Here is a 16886-nt window from a genome sequence, read left to right as displayed (position 1 = left end):
AATAATGATGATAATAATGATGATGATAATAATGATGATGATAATAATGATGATGATAATAATGATGAGGATGATAATGATGATGATAATAATGATGATGATAATGATGATGATGATAATAATGATGATAATAATAATGATGATAAAAATAATGATGATGATGATGATGATGATGATGATGATGATGATGAGGAGGAGGAGGAGGAGGAGGAGGAGGAGGATTCCATGAAATCAAAGCCTCATAATATTGCATATCTAGCTCTTGATAACTAAAACAGTATAACTTTACTCTAAATTGTTACTTTTCCTGGGTGTACTTGTAAAATATTTATCAAATAATTGCTTTAATTAGTATATTCAATTCATATGTTATCTAAATATTGTAAATTTGGATAACTCACACTATTCTTACAATAATTTTATAAATAACTTTTATTGCTCAATGCATTAGAAATTTTTTTTCCTAATTGTTTCTTATCAGATTCTATCATGAGAACTGTCATCATCAGCATTTAAAAGTTCCTGAGGACATTCTGAAGACTGAGCCTTCTCTTCATGGACAGAAAATATTTAACCCTTCAATAATTACTAACATGCTTCAAAAATCAAGTCAAAACCACCATGGAGCATTGCTGTCCATCTGGAACTGAGCTGTACTATGCTCACAGATGTCATGGTTTGCAGCCTGAGAAGAACCACTTGATTGACTCGTAGTAAATCATTCACAGATAGCTCCAACCACTGGCCCACAAATGTACTGCCTCCTATCACTATAATGACCTCTGTTCATCAGACTTACCTTCAGTCAGACACTCCTGACCCACTCATTTCTTCACCTACCATCACCCTTCTTGTGGCAAACCCTCTCACAGTAACCTCTATACCCTGTCTTTCCTCTCCAGATCCATTCTCTCAACTCTTCTTTCTACTCATATCATTCACACAGATATATATTTACAGCATTTTAAATAAAACATTAATAGCATTTATTTCACTGGTTACAGAGGACCTGTAAAGGTCTTAGTGACTGCCAACAGAATTGTGGATAACAGTTAAATACATGAGTAAACATACAGTTCTATATTTAAGAGATGAGGAATTATGTACATTATTTAAATTATTTACATTTGACAGATATTTGTCCTTATCTTGTTTGTTGTTAACACAATGTTTCAGTTGATATACCCTCCAGCCTTCATCAGGTGTCTTGGGGAAATTTCAAACCTGGGTTCTCATTCCTAAGGTATTTTTCGATGTTGTTGCTGTTGTTGTTGTTGTTGTTAGTATTATTATTATTATTATTATTATTATTATTATTATTATTATTATTTTTATTATTATTCAGGTCACTGCTTGGAATCCAACTCAGAATCTTGGGGTTAGTAGCTCATGCTCTTAACTACTATGCCATATGCTCATGGGCATATGGCATAGAGGTTAAGAGTGCGGGCTTCTAGCCCCAAGATTCTGAGTTGGATTCCAAGCAGTGACCTGGAATAATGATAATAATAATAATAATAATAATAATAATAATAATAATAGCAACATCGAAAAATACCTTAGGAATAAGAACCCAGGTTTCAAATTTCCCCAAGACACCTGAAGAAGACTGGAGGGTATATCAACTGAAACATTGTGTTAACAACAAACAAGATGAGGACAAATATCAGTCAAATGTAAATAATATAAGCAAATATAGTATGTTAGCCTAGAGAGTACTTCACAATACAACTAGCATTCCAAGTTTGAACAGAGCAAAGTACAAACAATATTTGGTCATAAAACTCCTGTCCTTAAGGGTATATAAATATAGGTGCAGGTTTGGCTGTGTGGTAAGAAGCTTTCTTCCAAACCACATGATTCTGAGTTCAGTCTCACTGAATAGCACCCTGGGAAAATATCTTCTACTATAGTCTGAGGCCAACCAAAGCCTTGAGTGGATTTGGCAGATGGAAACTGAAACAAGCCCGTCATATATATATATATGCATATGTGTGTGTGTGTGCATATGTTTGCATGTCTATGTTTGTGACATCTGAAAGTACTGCTGGAGTACATATTCAGTGACACAGCTAGGGTAAACTGCACCCAGGACAAGCCACAAAATTCCCCCTCCCCACCAATTGCAAAATCTGCAATATTATATAGTACTTGTTTGTTAAAAATAATTAATGCTTTAAACCAATATTTAGTAGGGAGTCAGAAATGAATCAGTTGTAGATGTAAAGAGACAGATAGTGATAAGGAGGTGTCCAAGCTGCATTTCAAATTATGAGATGAGTAGAAGTGAGAGGGGACAGAGCAACTAGAAGTGGGTGGGCATCTGTAATTGTGTATAGCATGGAACAGGAAGATTAAATTATGAGGTGGGGGAGGAGGACAATGAAGGTGATGATGACTATGACAACAATGATGATGATCATGATCATGATGACAAAAATTAAGCTGAAAGCTTGTGTGAGAGTCAAAGGGTCATTTTGGTTGGAGAGGGTTACGTTGGTCTAGTGAAAGAAGTATTTGAGTCAAGACTGGTGGGTGGCCAAAAGGTTTTCAGCTTTGAGGTGGAGAACCCTCCTCTCGTCAAGATTGATGTTAGACAACTTGAATATTGACTGGAAGCTGTAAAGATTTGAACCCCAAATGCAAAATTACCCATTCACTGTCATAAATGAACCACACCATTTTCATGGAAACAACCAAAATATCAACCATCAGCCTGAAGCCATATTGTGAACATCACCTTGAATCTTCTTAAGACTCATGCCATTTTTCACTTGTTAAAATCATTGCAGAGTGTTATTGGGAGCTGAAGGATTCACATTTTTCTCATCTCTTTCCAGCCAGAGATTTTAAGATCACCACAAAGATCATACATCTCCCTTCTCACCCTAAGCTAGATCAGGGCAGAACTCTGTTGGACGTATCTCAGTTCTTACCAGCAAATTAAGAAAAATATTTCAGCATGTTTTGGAAGATTCATTTTTTTTGTCTCTTATTTTCCAGATAATTAATGGCTGAGCAAATACAGTTTAGTCAATTCCTACATCCTAATCTTGTTACCAGTGAGGATTTGATAATTTATGTATGTATGCTCTGTTAACCTGCTTTGAATGAATTTGTTGTTAAATGCCTCTCTCAGTCACCCCTTGTGGAATTTCTTGTTCATTTGTATAATACTATTATTGACTCACTTATGAGTCTTTCCCAGCAAATGTAATGATAAAAATCTGTGACAACATATTTCATTCTCAATGATGATGAACAGTTCATAAGTCAAAGAATGTAGATAGCTGGTTTATCAAAGAAAACAATCTCATTAAGTGGCAAAGAAGTAAATCTCTTCCTGGCAGCAGTCTATCATTAATAACATTTTTGGAAGATGTGATTTATAAGAAGTTAAAAAATAAATAAATGTGCCCTTTTAAAGCTTAGCCAGGCTCATGGGCCTGGTTTCCAGTTTCTATGGCATATGTGTTCCCTAGCTAGATGGGACGCCAGTCCATCACAGCGTTACTCATTTTTGCCAACTGAGAGGACTGGAGCAACATGAAATGAAGTGTTTTGCTCAAGAACACAATGCGTCGCCCAGTCCAGGAATTGAAACCACAATCTTATGATCATAATGCTGACACCCTAACCACTAAGCCACGCGCCTCCACTATAAGAAGTTAAGCTAAGTAAAATTGCTCTTTCGCACATATAGGCTTGTCCTTCGGATGCTGGTGCCACATAAAATGCACCAGTGCCAGTGATGCTTAAATGCATATATGCCAGTAGCATGTAAGAAGCACACAACACACTCTTTTAAGTGGTTGGTGTTAGGAAGAGCATCCAGCCATAGAAATCATGCCACAACAGACAATTGGTGTCTGGACAGCTCCCAGGTGGTCAGCTCCATGTCAAACTGTCCAACTCCTGCAAGCATGGAAAACGGACATTAAACAATGATGACGACGACGACGACGACGACGATGATGATGATGATGATGATGATAGAATGTAAATTACACTTTGTATTGCATTCATGCCAAGGTACATAGACATATATAAGGGAACCTCTTCATGCCTGGTTAATTTCCTAAAAATAGTAGGTTAATCTTCCTCAAATCCTACCATTCTGTTTACAAACAAACAAACAAATAAATACCAAACTAAAGAAATAATTTAAATAACTTGGAAAATGTACATCAAAAATATACAAAACGATGGAATATTTATGACTAGAAAACAATTGATCAATAGCCTGCTAATTCAAAGCCTTCCTGGGGTTAAAAAGCAATAACTTTAAAATACTTTCATCTTTATATATTTTTATATTAGTAGCATAACAATATTAAGTATGTCAAAGTAAAAAAAATCATTCTCTCAAGAAATAAAGAATAACGAACAGTTGTTCTTTTCGTTTATTACACTGTGTGTATGTGTGTGTGTGTGTGTCTGTGTGTGTGTCTGTGTGTGTGTCTGTGTGTGTATGAATATAGTGAAATAGAATCTAATATTTATGGATAGGTGGGAAGGCTTTTTTTTTACCAAAAGTAAGAAGAAAAGAAAATATTGAGTAATGTCATACCTAATTTAAATAAATAAACATTAAAATGATATCAAGAATATATAAAAAAAAATGGATGAAATTAATATAAAGAAAGGAGGAAAATATTTGAAGAATAGAAATGTCTAAGACTTGACAGTTTGTTAAAGTAAATGCATAAAAGATATGACACAAAAAGATGTGATTGTTTGGTTTGTGTGTGTATGGTGTACACACATATGACTCAGGATTATAAACTTTATCTATGCTCATGACATACACTTGACATATGTAGATGCACACATTTATGAATACATATATTGAATATATGCCTGTGACAAGATGCAAAATTTATACCTATATGCATATTTCATATGTGTATATATGTGTGTGTGTGTGTGTATGTACATATATATATGTGTGTGCATATATATGTATACATATATATGTGTGTGTATATATATATATATATGTACATATAGGTATTTATGTATGTGTATATATATATAGAGTGAGAGAGAGATAGATGCTTACATATGTATGTATGTATATATATATATATATATATATATATATATATATATATATATATATATATATATATATATATATATATATACATATATATACTTATATATATTCATATACAATATACATATAAAAATTCTTATATATGTATATATGCATCTGTCTTTCTATGTGTGTGTGTGTGTGTCTGAACTGATATTACTCACTGAAAGGAAGCAAATTTCTAACACATTCTCCCTTTTCATATTACTTCTAACAAATCTCAGGCAACTTCCCTTCAGTCATAACCTACGTTTTAAGTCACATGTTTCACCAAGTGAAATGCTGAGTTTTCTCTACAGAACAAAAAACATATAAAACATGTAAACAGCTCTGCTGTCTCTATTAGATCACTGGGCCTGCTAGAAAAAGCAACCAAATTCTCTCATGTCTTACACTTCCATCTTAAAAACAAAATAAATATATTTTGGCCATTGTAACCATTGAGAAACAAGAACGAGAAAGACTATTCATAGCTGAAATACTCTTGAACATAGGTCTATTTAATTAGGGTCTGGTTTGGAGTAACCAGTCATTATCATCACAATCATCCCTCAACATTTTTATTTCGTTTTTGGATTTGGTTTGCAAGATTGTTTATATGAGTTTGTGTGTTGAAGGATATTTTGTTGTGTCTGGGGAGAGTCATTTTCTTTTTGTGCCTTATAATGTAACACACTCACCGGTAAAATTTCCACTTATTTCTTATTTTTATTTTCCTAAAATTTTCGTTGCATCTTGCAACCTTTTCATTAGTCTTAAGACTATTAAAAAGGTTGCAAGACACAACAAAAATTTTAGGAAAATGAAAATAAGAAATAAGTGGAAATTTTTCCGGTGAGTGTGTTACATTATAAGGCACAAAAAGAAAATGACTCTCCCCAAACATCCCTCAACAGTTTTGTGTGTAAACCGTACACATGTTTTCTTGGTTGCTTCATAATTTGATGAAGTGCTTAATCAGCAGACTTTCTCTCAGTCACACTCAAAAACCTTGGGTCAAATACCCTGAAGTTTACTTTGTCTATTTGCACTGTACTAATCAGCAAACATTCCTTGCCAACTCTCCACAACATTGCATCAAATAATCAGAAATTTGCTTTGTGTATTTATACTGTACTAAAATAGATTTTGCTCTTCAATCTTTCTGTACTTGCTCAATATGTGTCAGTCTGCATATAAACTGGCATGCTCTGCCTGCCTAACTTTCAACTCCCAAACCTTGTAATTTATCAGTTTTCCTCCATAAACACAACCGGAACTTTCTCATTGTCAATGTTTTTGTTCAATCATTTTCCTTTGAGAATTTAAATTCAATACAAACATTCTGGCCTTGTGCCAAAGTCTGAAACTAATATTAGTTACCATTATCCTGAGTCCAAAGACCCAAAATGACTTCCGTTTAAAAGTTTTCCATTCTCTTTTAACCATATAATAAAGGAGAGGAAGGTAGTGCACCTAACAATTTCTTTTTTTTTTTTTTTTTGAAGCTTCCAACACTTGTAGGAAGAAGGAAGTTATTCTGAAACCCTGACACCTGACCAAAATACTTGCAACAGAGTGAGATTTACAAAATGTACTCAAGAACCAGTTGGTGGTATTCAGTTAGATGATGAATTTAGGTCAATCTTTGAGGAACTGATCAAAAAGATCCAAAATGCTTATTGCAAGACATTTTACAGTTCTTACAGTTCTGCCAGTTCACCAGCCTGGCCTAGTTCCTTATTTTATTGGTGTTGAAAAGATGAAAGGCAAAATTCTCCTCTATTCAATTTAAATTCAGAGTGCAAAGAACCAGAGCAAATCTATTTTGTTTTATGCTAATGACCCTGCCAACTTACTATGTACATTGCGCAACCTTTTACTATTGATATTGTACTGAGTTTGAGTGAAGAACAAAAGCCAAACAAAAAGCAATAAATAAAATTGGTGCCTGTGCTTATGTCCCATAACTTAGCAGTGAAACAAACAGCAACTACTAAAGTAAGTATCAGTCTTAGAAATAAGTATTTGTTTAACATGATCGACTAAAACTCTTTGAGACATATTGGCTGAATCACACTCCGTTGACTGAATCAAATAGAATAGTTATATATGTATGAATGTCTTTACATGAGTCTATATCATCATCCACCCTATATCAAGAGAAAGAGAAATTGCATTAAAAGATGAACCTTCAATATTTATTTCAAACTTTCTTTATCAGACCAAGAAGCAATTTTTTTGCATTTTCTTGTTTAGACCTAAAATCCTTTAGAATAGTCAATACACTACTGTTGCTGCAGTAAAACTTATTCAATGCTTTATTTGATATTCTCAGTTAAGACTCTTGGGACATCTCCTCTCCTTGTTTCCAGAGATTTTCCATTAATTTTAATTGCATTGGTATTAACTGGAATTGTTTTCAAAACTACTTTTCTCCAATATTCCATAATCTGTTTCAATTCAGCAGATGCCCCTAGATTACGAATCCTCTTGGCATATACTTTGCTTATGACATACAAAAATATAATTCAATAAAACAATAGAACACATTTTTACAAAAGTTAAATAACTTGAAAAATAATTGACCTCTAATGCTAGGATTTTCTATCTCCTGCTAAATCTTTTACTTTACATATTTTATAACCTGCCTGACATTTTAAAATTAAAAGCTTTATTATTTATTTTACCCATTGACACATATAAACATATATGTATATAAATGTATATATGAAATAAAGATAGCTGTGAAATTAAGATGTACTGCTGATTCCATAATTATAGGTTCAAATCCTTTTATTGTTGCAAGCAAAATTCCCGCTTCTGCTTGCATCAATGTATCTAACTGAAAAATGACATAGTCTACTCCTACTTCTGCATTGAATACTTAGTGGCAAGAAGTGATTAGCATTAAAATGCAGTTAGTGCTAAGATGGCAATCTGGCTATAAAATATTTGCTTAGTGTTCAAAATTGAAAAGTAAAATGTAAGATGTGTTGCTTTACAATGAGAATGAAAATTTCACGGGTAAATGTTACATTTTCCTATTCTTTGTGACACATAAGTAAACTTTAATTTATTATATTTTCATTTATTGAATTGGCCTTTGCCAATGCAAGTTGTTATTTATTCAGCTTAAATGCCAATTGGTTATCAATATTTAAAGAAATCTGAGAAAAATAAGCAAAGATTCCATACCTGATTCTATACAGTTCTCCTTTGTTTTGAAACAAGGATCTGGGTAAATTTTTAATCCATTTGGCCAGAATATTGCTTGAATAACATTCAGTACCAGTTTATAGTTTGATCCATATGGGCTCAGTTGTAGAACAAGTTCAAACTCTTGTGATGTTGGATTAAAATCATATAATTTGTATTCAAAGTGTACTAGATTTTCTTTACCGATTAATATCCACCCAGCAGGAGATCGAAATGCTATCTGTCGTAGAGATTTTTTCAATGTCTCTGTGTTGGGACAAGAAGAACTGTTATTATTTGTGTAAAGCAACATCTGAAGCACATCCCTGATAATGGAAGTGTAATGTAAATTGTGTGTGTCTTGTTTGTTTTCTACAAAATACCTACTGACATTCAAGTCAACAACAGAGCTTGCATAGTTGGATGGAAGTTCTGAAAGGAACGAAACTTGTAAAACAAAAGTATATTCAAGTATGTTGTGAATGGTTGCCATATGTTGTGGTTGAATTTTTGAAGTCTGGCGTGTTATTCTTTCCATATATTCTTGAACTGTCCGGTAAGGAGATGGATTGAACATGATTACTGCATGATGCTTCTCAATAATTCCAATATTTTGGTTCCGAAAAAGCAAATGATGAATGTCTTCTTCTCCCATACAGAGTAATATTCCTAAAAGTAAAGAGAGAGATCAAATAACAATTATTAAGTATCTTCAAAAACATTTTAATCAATAATTTAAAATTTAAAATGTTACAATCTTTAAATGAATCAAAAACTGATGTTAAGGAAATTATTAGCATGAAAATATTTAACTGAGGTAATTTATATTACATAATACTATTCAGTAGCTGTTTGGTTCATTTTTAATTATATTCAAGTATAAAATTTCATATAAGCCAATCTTGATATTCAATGTAATATCCATTTAGTTTTTGTAATGTGTCAACAAAATAAAATTTGTGTTATAAATTTTCTGCGGAGTGATGAATATATAAAAGATCTGAGAACTTCATAAAAACAATAAAATTATGAATGCAATCAAGTCAGGTATTATTAATGCCTTTTCAGGTTGTGTACACATCACTTACATATAAGGGATAGAGTACCTGTTGAACATATAATCAACTGAGTTTGCATCTGAAAAATGTTCAGTAAAATGATAAGTAAATTCATGCTTTCCAAAACTTTAACAGCATCAGGTCTCTGATATGTTGTATTCGTTTATTGTCTTTAAATCTGCTTCCACACAGTACATGTAATTTTGTACTATGCATCTACAATCTAGTTAAAACTTAGTCTATGCTTGTGTTTCCTTTGCTATCATTATCATATTTCATACCTTCCTAAACTACTACTAAACATTTTTTTCAATTCATTTTCTCCACAAAACTGCTGCTTATGTGCCTCTTATGTGCTACTTATGTGCCTCTTTTAGTTATTAACTTGAAGATATTAAAGTTATATATCAGCTACGCAGGCACCACCAGTTTGAAAACAGCTAAACTGACCTTTAGTATTGAAGTGATAACAGAGCCATAGTAAAGTTAATAAGGTTAAATTCTATATAAACTTGGAAACAATAATGACGAAGAGAAAAAGAAGAGCACATATCTGTTCTGAGATTCTGTTAGATGGGAATAATAGGATTATTGTATGAGGTTAACAGGGTTAATATTTGGTATGAATTCTTGCTGATGAAGAATAAATAGGAAGCTTTTGGCATTATCAATTTTGGGGAGAAAGTGTTCAGTCAATACTGTCAACTCTACTTCCTGACTGTTAATTCTATTTCTTATCTGCATGTAAAGGATGTAAGATAAAAAATAAAGCACCAATTGAATGTTGGGATAAATGGTATTCACTAAGCCACCTCAAAATTTCTAGCATTTTGCTTAAATTAAATACAATAACAGCTAAATTTGTAATAATAGTTTTATGTAGCAGCAGTCATAAGTTTGTCGTCAGAAAACTTAAGAGTTATTTTTATGAGTTAATGGAAATATTTCAGTTGACTAAGTTTATTTTTAGTCGGTGTGTTTTAAATTATTAAAAATAAAGAAAATAGAAAGTGGTGGACATATATTGGTAACAACTAGATGCATATTACAGTTCTATATTTAAGAGATGAGGAATTATTTACATTATTTACATTATTTACACGTGTACATGGCACAGTGGTTAAGAGCGCGGGCTACTAACCCCAAGATTCCGAGTTTGATTCCAGGCAGTGACTTGAATAATAATAATAATAATAATAATAACAACAACAGCAACAACAATGAAAAATACCTTAGGAATGAGAACCCAGGTTCGAAATTTCCCCAAGACACGGGTATATCAGCCAAAATGTGTTAACAACAAACAAGATGAGGACAAATATCCGTCAAATGTAAATAATGTAAATAATGAACTTGATGCATATATTTCAAATATATTTTGTCATTTGGTTGTTTATTCTATAGGGTATTCCAAAGAAACAGGTTCCATTTCTTTATAAATTGACTAGGAAACAATGAATAATCAAGGTGATAAAAACTATGCAATTAACAATGAAAAGAATCTAATTGATTTAATTTAACTGTTTGAATGCTGTGACAGTAACTACTGCCATCATAACGATTGGTGATATATATGCTTACAGATCCGTGAGACACCATAAAGAAGTGCAATATTTATTTATAGAGCCATTTCAGTTAACCAAAATTTGAGTGAGTGAGTGAGTGAGTGAGTGAGTGAGTGAGTGAGTGAGTGAGTGAGTGAGTGTGTGTGTGTGTGTATGTATGTATGTATGTATGTATGTTCTCTTTCTCTTTTTAATTTAGAATAAATTTTGACTGGTCACTTACTTAGTAGCAAGGTTATGAATCAAAGTATCTTGTTTTAACCATCATCCTTTAAATCTAAAGAAGGTCTTGCAGATTTTTATAATCCCAGATATTGTGATCATTTGTAGTGTATGACTTAAGGATTTGAATTATCTTCCAAAGAACTCAACTTCAGCTATACTTTGCTCCAGATAGGTTGATATGTATTCTATAAAGGTGAAAGTATATCTTGGGTACTGGGTTCGCTAACTCTTTATCAATAGTCTACGGATGTCCTCTTTCTCTTGCATTTTTTCTAACTACATTAGCGTCCAGAGAGCGGCTGATTTCCACAACCACTGAAAATTTCTGATTTGGAGTTCAATAGAGAGTAAGGGGTCTTAGATCTGAACAGGATCTGCACTCTTGCGGCTAAACAAAGTCTACATTTATTTGATCCATTCACATAAGGTGTAGATTTCTCAGTTACTTTCCATTTAATCACAAGCAGTGTTTTGTTATCTTTCAAACTCCATACTTAGCTCGTCAACTTAGTAGCTTTACTTTTGTTCCATTATCGGAAAGAGACAATGTGATTGGCATAGCAATTTTTAAATTCCCTTTTACATAATCCAATATAGGTCTCCTTATGGACTTTGAAAGATCCTGTTCAGATCTAAGATCCCTAACACTCTATTGAACTCCAGGTCAGAAACTCTCAGTAGTTGAATGCATATATATAAATGCATTTTGAAGAATTGGAAAATTCCATCTATTCTCGACTGACTTGATATCTTTCCAACCTTACTATTTAAGGTCTAAGGAGGATAGCTCCTTTATCTTTTTACTTTTTATTTTTTACATTTTAGTTTTTGTGTTTGCATTTTCTGTTGTTTACTTTCTAGATTTTCTACATGCTGTCTTCTCAGTATTTTCCTGTTTCTTCAATTATTCAATTTTTTTTAGTTCGTTTTATGTGGTTTGTGCCCGAAGAATATGTTTTGAGTTTTCTCAATATATGAAACTATTAGTGGCACTTTTATACATGTATTGAAACCCTTAAATAAATAATATTTATCTCTCACCAGATGGAGTACTTTTTTTGTTGAATTTTCTATTATGGAACAGTACATTATATATATATGTATGTATATATATATAACCAAAAAATAAGCAACAAGAATGGATCCGGTAATTTTGTACAATTGTTTCATACTATAACAATTTATTAAAGTGGCAAATATTACAGCAAATATAATATGTCAAGTAATCTTCAGCTAATTTCATATACGTTTTCCAATAATGTTAAGTTCTTAAATCAATTAGTAACATCTTAGAGAGTGTAAATATACCGATAAAGTTGTAGATACGAGTTTCAGGAACTTGAAGTAGGATGCCAGGCAAACCAAGATTAAGTTCATATATGTTTTCCAACAATGTAAAGATCTCAAATCAATTAGTAACATCCCAGAGAAGGTAAAAATACCGATAAAGTTGTGGATATGAATTTCAGGAAAAAATGAAGAAGGATGCTAGTCAGACCAAGATTAAGTTAACATCTAACTGTTGCAAGAAAAAATTTTTTTAGTGATGGGAATGGTAGTAGAGTAGGTTAAGGAAGCAGATTAGCTGGAGAAAAGAACAGAAGGGGAAAAAAAAAATTTGGGGATGTAAAAGGACAAAGACAGATTGACACTAGAAAGAAGGGTCAGTCTATTTCTATGGTGACAGAAAATTTAGGTCAGTGTGGGAGGATCTTTAAATTCTTAAGGGACTGTAAGGTTGACCAAACCTTGCTTTCAAATGAAAGCCATCAGAATTTATAGTAGGAGTTAGGAGAGAGGGAGATATAAGGAAAGCTATAAGAGGGTCTTAGGTTATCGGCAGAGAAAGATACAGTAAGACAATCAAGGTTAACACTAGAATAGAAGGCTATTTATTTTTATTTTTATTTTAACTTTTATTTTTATATGGCGAGAAAGAATCTAGGTCACTATCTAGAGGTCAATTAACTTCAATAGCAAATGGTTGGGGAACAGTACCTATTCAAATTTATAGTGAAAGTCAGATTATAACTGGGGAAATAGCATTACATGTTAAATTTAGAATAGAATTGGGAAAATTTGCAATTCTATGATTTAAGTAAGGTTAATTTAGTTGACTATAAAGTCAATTAGAAGTTGGCAAAGTATATTTTCTATTTATTATTATATTAAAAAGATACAGTTAGAAAACAATAGGAAAACCTTCAAATTTCTATTTGAAATATTTTAAAGTTCTGATTTTTGAATGAATGCAAGAGCGACCTAACTCTAGACGATTATTTAGTAGATTTTTATTTTTTCTATACTTTAAAATCTCGTAGGTCTCCATAGAACAGAGTTGACAGCCTACTCTATTATTTCTGTAAGGTATTGCCCTTCTAACTATTTCCCATTTTAGGTTATATTTAATATAAGTTTTGAGTTCCCAAATTTTGCTAGAGAGTGTAGTGCAACCTGCCTTATGATCTAATCGGGAAAAAAAAGATGATTGTTAATTCTCTGTTTAAAATTAATAGAACAACCGATGTAAAAAAAGTTACTATTAGACGTTATTATAGTACATTTATAGATTACATTTTGGACTGAACAACGACCATATGCCGGACAATTTGATCTAATCCTACAATTGCAACTGGGGGGATAATTTTCAGATTTGGAATTATTTAAGGACAGTTCTCTCACATTGCTGTTATTCAAATTATTATAAATATTATTTTCATTATTATAGGTAATATTGTTATCCAAAGTGGGGTTACTATTTATTGATCCATTCACACTATCATTCACATCTAACATAACAATACCAACATTATTGATATTGCTGTATTATTATTTGTATTTATATCAAAGTTATTATTACTGCTATAGATATTATTACTATCATCATTTTTGGTATTATTTTCATTTATATTATCCCTATTTTTATCATTATAATTATTTCTATTAATATTATTGATATTATTATTATTGTTGTTGCTCTCATTTTGATAATTATTATTATTATTATTTTTATTTTTCATACTATTATTACAATTATTATTGCTATTCATGTTGATACTAATCTTACTACTCCTGGCTAACTTAATGTTTTTACTATTAATTCTAGCTATTATGGTGGACATATTTGTGTGTGCATGTGTGTATAGGAGTGTATATATATATATATATATATATATATATATATACTTTATTTAAATAAATCATATTACTCTACCACTGGTATTTGAGTACTCTTTTTTCCACCTTGTTTCGCATTTATGTGTTTACTCCGGTATATATATATATATATACACACACACATCATCATCATCATCATCATCATCATTTAACGTCCACTATCTATGCTGGCATGGGTTGGACAGTTTACTGAGGACTGGCGAGCCAGATGGCTGCACCAGGCTCCAATTTGATCTGGCAGAGTTTATATATATTACATATGTTTGTAATGTATACATATATATGTATATATAGAAAGAGAAATAGAGATTTGCATGTGTTCAAAGCACTTTACGTTATGTTACTTTAAATTTCAATCCTACAGGCAATCTTCAGGTGACACCAATTGGTAGTAAGAGCTTCAATATAATCAGATGACGTAAAAGTAATAGGATGACAAATCAAAGACTTCTGTTTGGCTCCAGCCAATTTATCAGTTGATTAAATTCTGGTAGTATTTCTGATGAATGCATTCATTTGTAATTACCTATGCAATACTTGTTATCATGACAACATTTACTAACACAACCTTTCTGTTTAAAATATTGGTTGTTTTAGTTAACATTTCGAATTTTATTTTCTTCACTGCAATGATTGCAGAAGATCATCGTGTATATTTTTTGCCATGGTTTGATGTGAATCATGAGATTCTAGACTTAGTATGTTGTATGACTAACATAGAGAACATCATCGCCATATGTAACAGGGACTTCAAGTCACATGATAATCCAAAGAATTTGGAAATACATTATACATATAGTTAGCTGAATACTTCTGTCTAGCTAGATAGCATGAGAAACAGCTATAAAATTTAAGTAAAGCTGTATTATTGATCTACTATGCTAGTCAAAGGTGTTAAGACCTTAACACACAGACTGGATTGTGTGAGAACAGCTTCAATTGATGCCATTACTTAAAAGTCATAAGCCAAAATTTTGTTGTGCAGAAGAAAGAAATAGCATAGCATAAAGACACACATGGCATTCAAAGGATCCCAGCATTAATAACTGTAATATCATTTGGCCTCTACTGCATTTGGGTAACATGTGATTTCTCTGTGGCTTTTGTAATGATGAGAAATATTTCATTTGCACCAAGACAACTGAACCCAAAATCAGAATTAATTTCTAAATGTTGTCATGAAAATAATCATTTATTTAAACTGCAACTGAACTATTGAAGCAGATTAAATGAGTAACAAATGGAAAGTCAGCAACACATGAAAAACTGCAGATAATATTTATCAAACTTATATGAAGAAAGCTCAAGCACAGTAGCATTCTTATAAGAAAGGAGCTAAAATCCTATATACTAAAATCTACATTTGTACATACATACACACTCAAGCACAAATATACATATTGTTTTGTTGTTGCTGCCGATGATGATGATGATTGTATGCATAGAGAACAATTCATGAGATGAATATGATATATTGAAGACATGACTGCATTCAAGTTAAATCATTTTTATGAGCTATTTTTCACATTTCAATTTTAGTCACATACAAAGGAAGTGCTGAAAAGTTCCTTACTTTAAGGGTATTACAAAAAGCTTGGTTCTTTCACTGGGCTTAGAAACTGAAGGACCACTTAAATAAGTGTGTGAATCTGAGAAGGGGATATGTTACATAAAATCACAATTAACTGATCCTACTGTTATCCCTTTTACACAAAGCCAGGAACTTCTCAGCACCCCCTTGTATATATGTGTGCGTGTGTGTGTATACATATACATATATGTATATGCATATATGTACATATATACACACACACACACAATCACACACACATACACTCATATATATAAATACGAGTGAGTAAAAGGGCAAAAGAAGGGCACTCAACACATTTATTGGGAATTACAGGTATAGATCAAAACAGTTTGATTAAGACTCCTTGGTAGTCTGAGTTTCAAGAATGTGGCTTATCTTCGCCCATTGAGGTCTGACCCAATTGGCTGAAGACCAGCCACACGTTTGAAATTCAGAGTACCAAAGCATTTGAATCAAACTGTTTTGAACTCTCTCCCTCTCTCTCTCTCTCTCTCTCTTTCTATATATATATATATATATATATATATGTATGTGTGTATATTTGTATAGATAGTGTGTGGCTGCATGTGTGTGAATCATTTCTTGCTTGGATATTGACAAGAATGAATCTACCATTTATAAGATATCACATAATATTATCCCATGTCTACTTTAATGAATTTCATCAAAAGTAACATGGAAGAAGATAATTGCCAATTAAATGTTTTAAGTGGTTCATGAAGTAAGTATATGCCCCTTTTTTTCTTTTGATATATCGATACTAAAATAAGCATATGAACAGATCTACTAATAAGTACATTCAGTATTATTAATTCCAAATATATATACGGATTTACATGATATCAATGAAAAGAATGCATGGTTCTGTGTACACTAAATCTGGATGATACCCAAGTAGAGAGAAATCACATTAGTTGTCAAACCTATGTGATTTCTTTATGAATTCAATCTTTGAAATTATTCTTGATCAACACAAAATAGATATTTTTATA

General features: G+C 32.0%; 1 protein-coding gene across 1 annotated transcript in view; it reads right to left on the bottom strand.

Moving 5' to 3' along the window:
• LOC115209871 (retinal guanylyl cyclase 2-like) overlaps positions 1–16886 on the bottom strand; it is an 870127-nt gene that overhangs the window by 318395 nt on the left and 534846 nt on the right. Inside the window, exon 3 of the mRNA XM_029778448.2 lies at positions 8276–8944. Within this exon, the coding sequence (XP_029634308.2) occupies positions 8276–8944 (669 nt within the window). The remainder of the gene's footprint in view (positions 1–8275; positions 8945–16886) is intronic.

The sequence above is a fragment of the Octopus sinensis genome, linkage group LG3, assembly GCF_006345805.1.
Source record: "Octopus sinensis linkage group LG3, ASM634580v1, whole genome shotgun sequence".
NCBI classification, from domain to species: Eukaryota; Metazoa; Mollusca; class Cephalopoda; order Octopoda; family Octopodidae; genus Octopus; species Octopus sinensis.
Note: the sequence above shows the minus strand (reverse complement) of the source record. Positions and strands in the feature narration are given on the sequence as shown.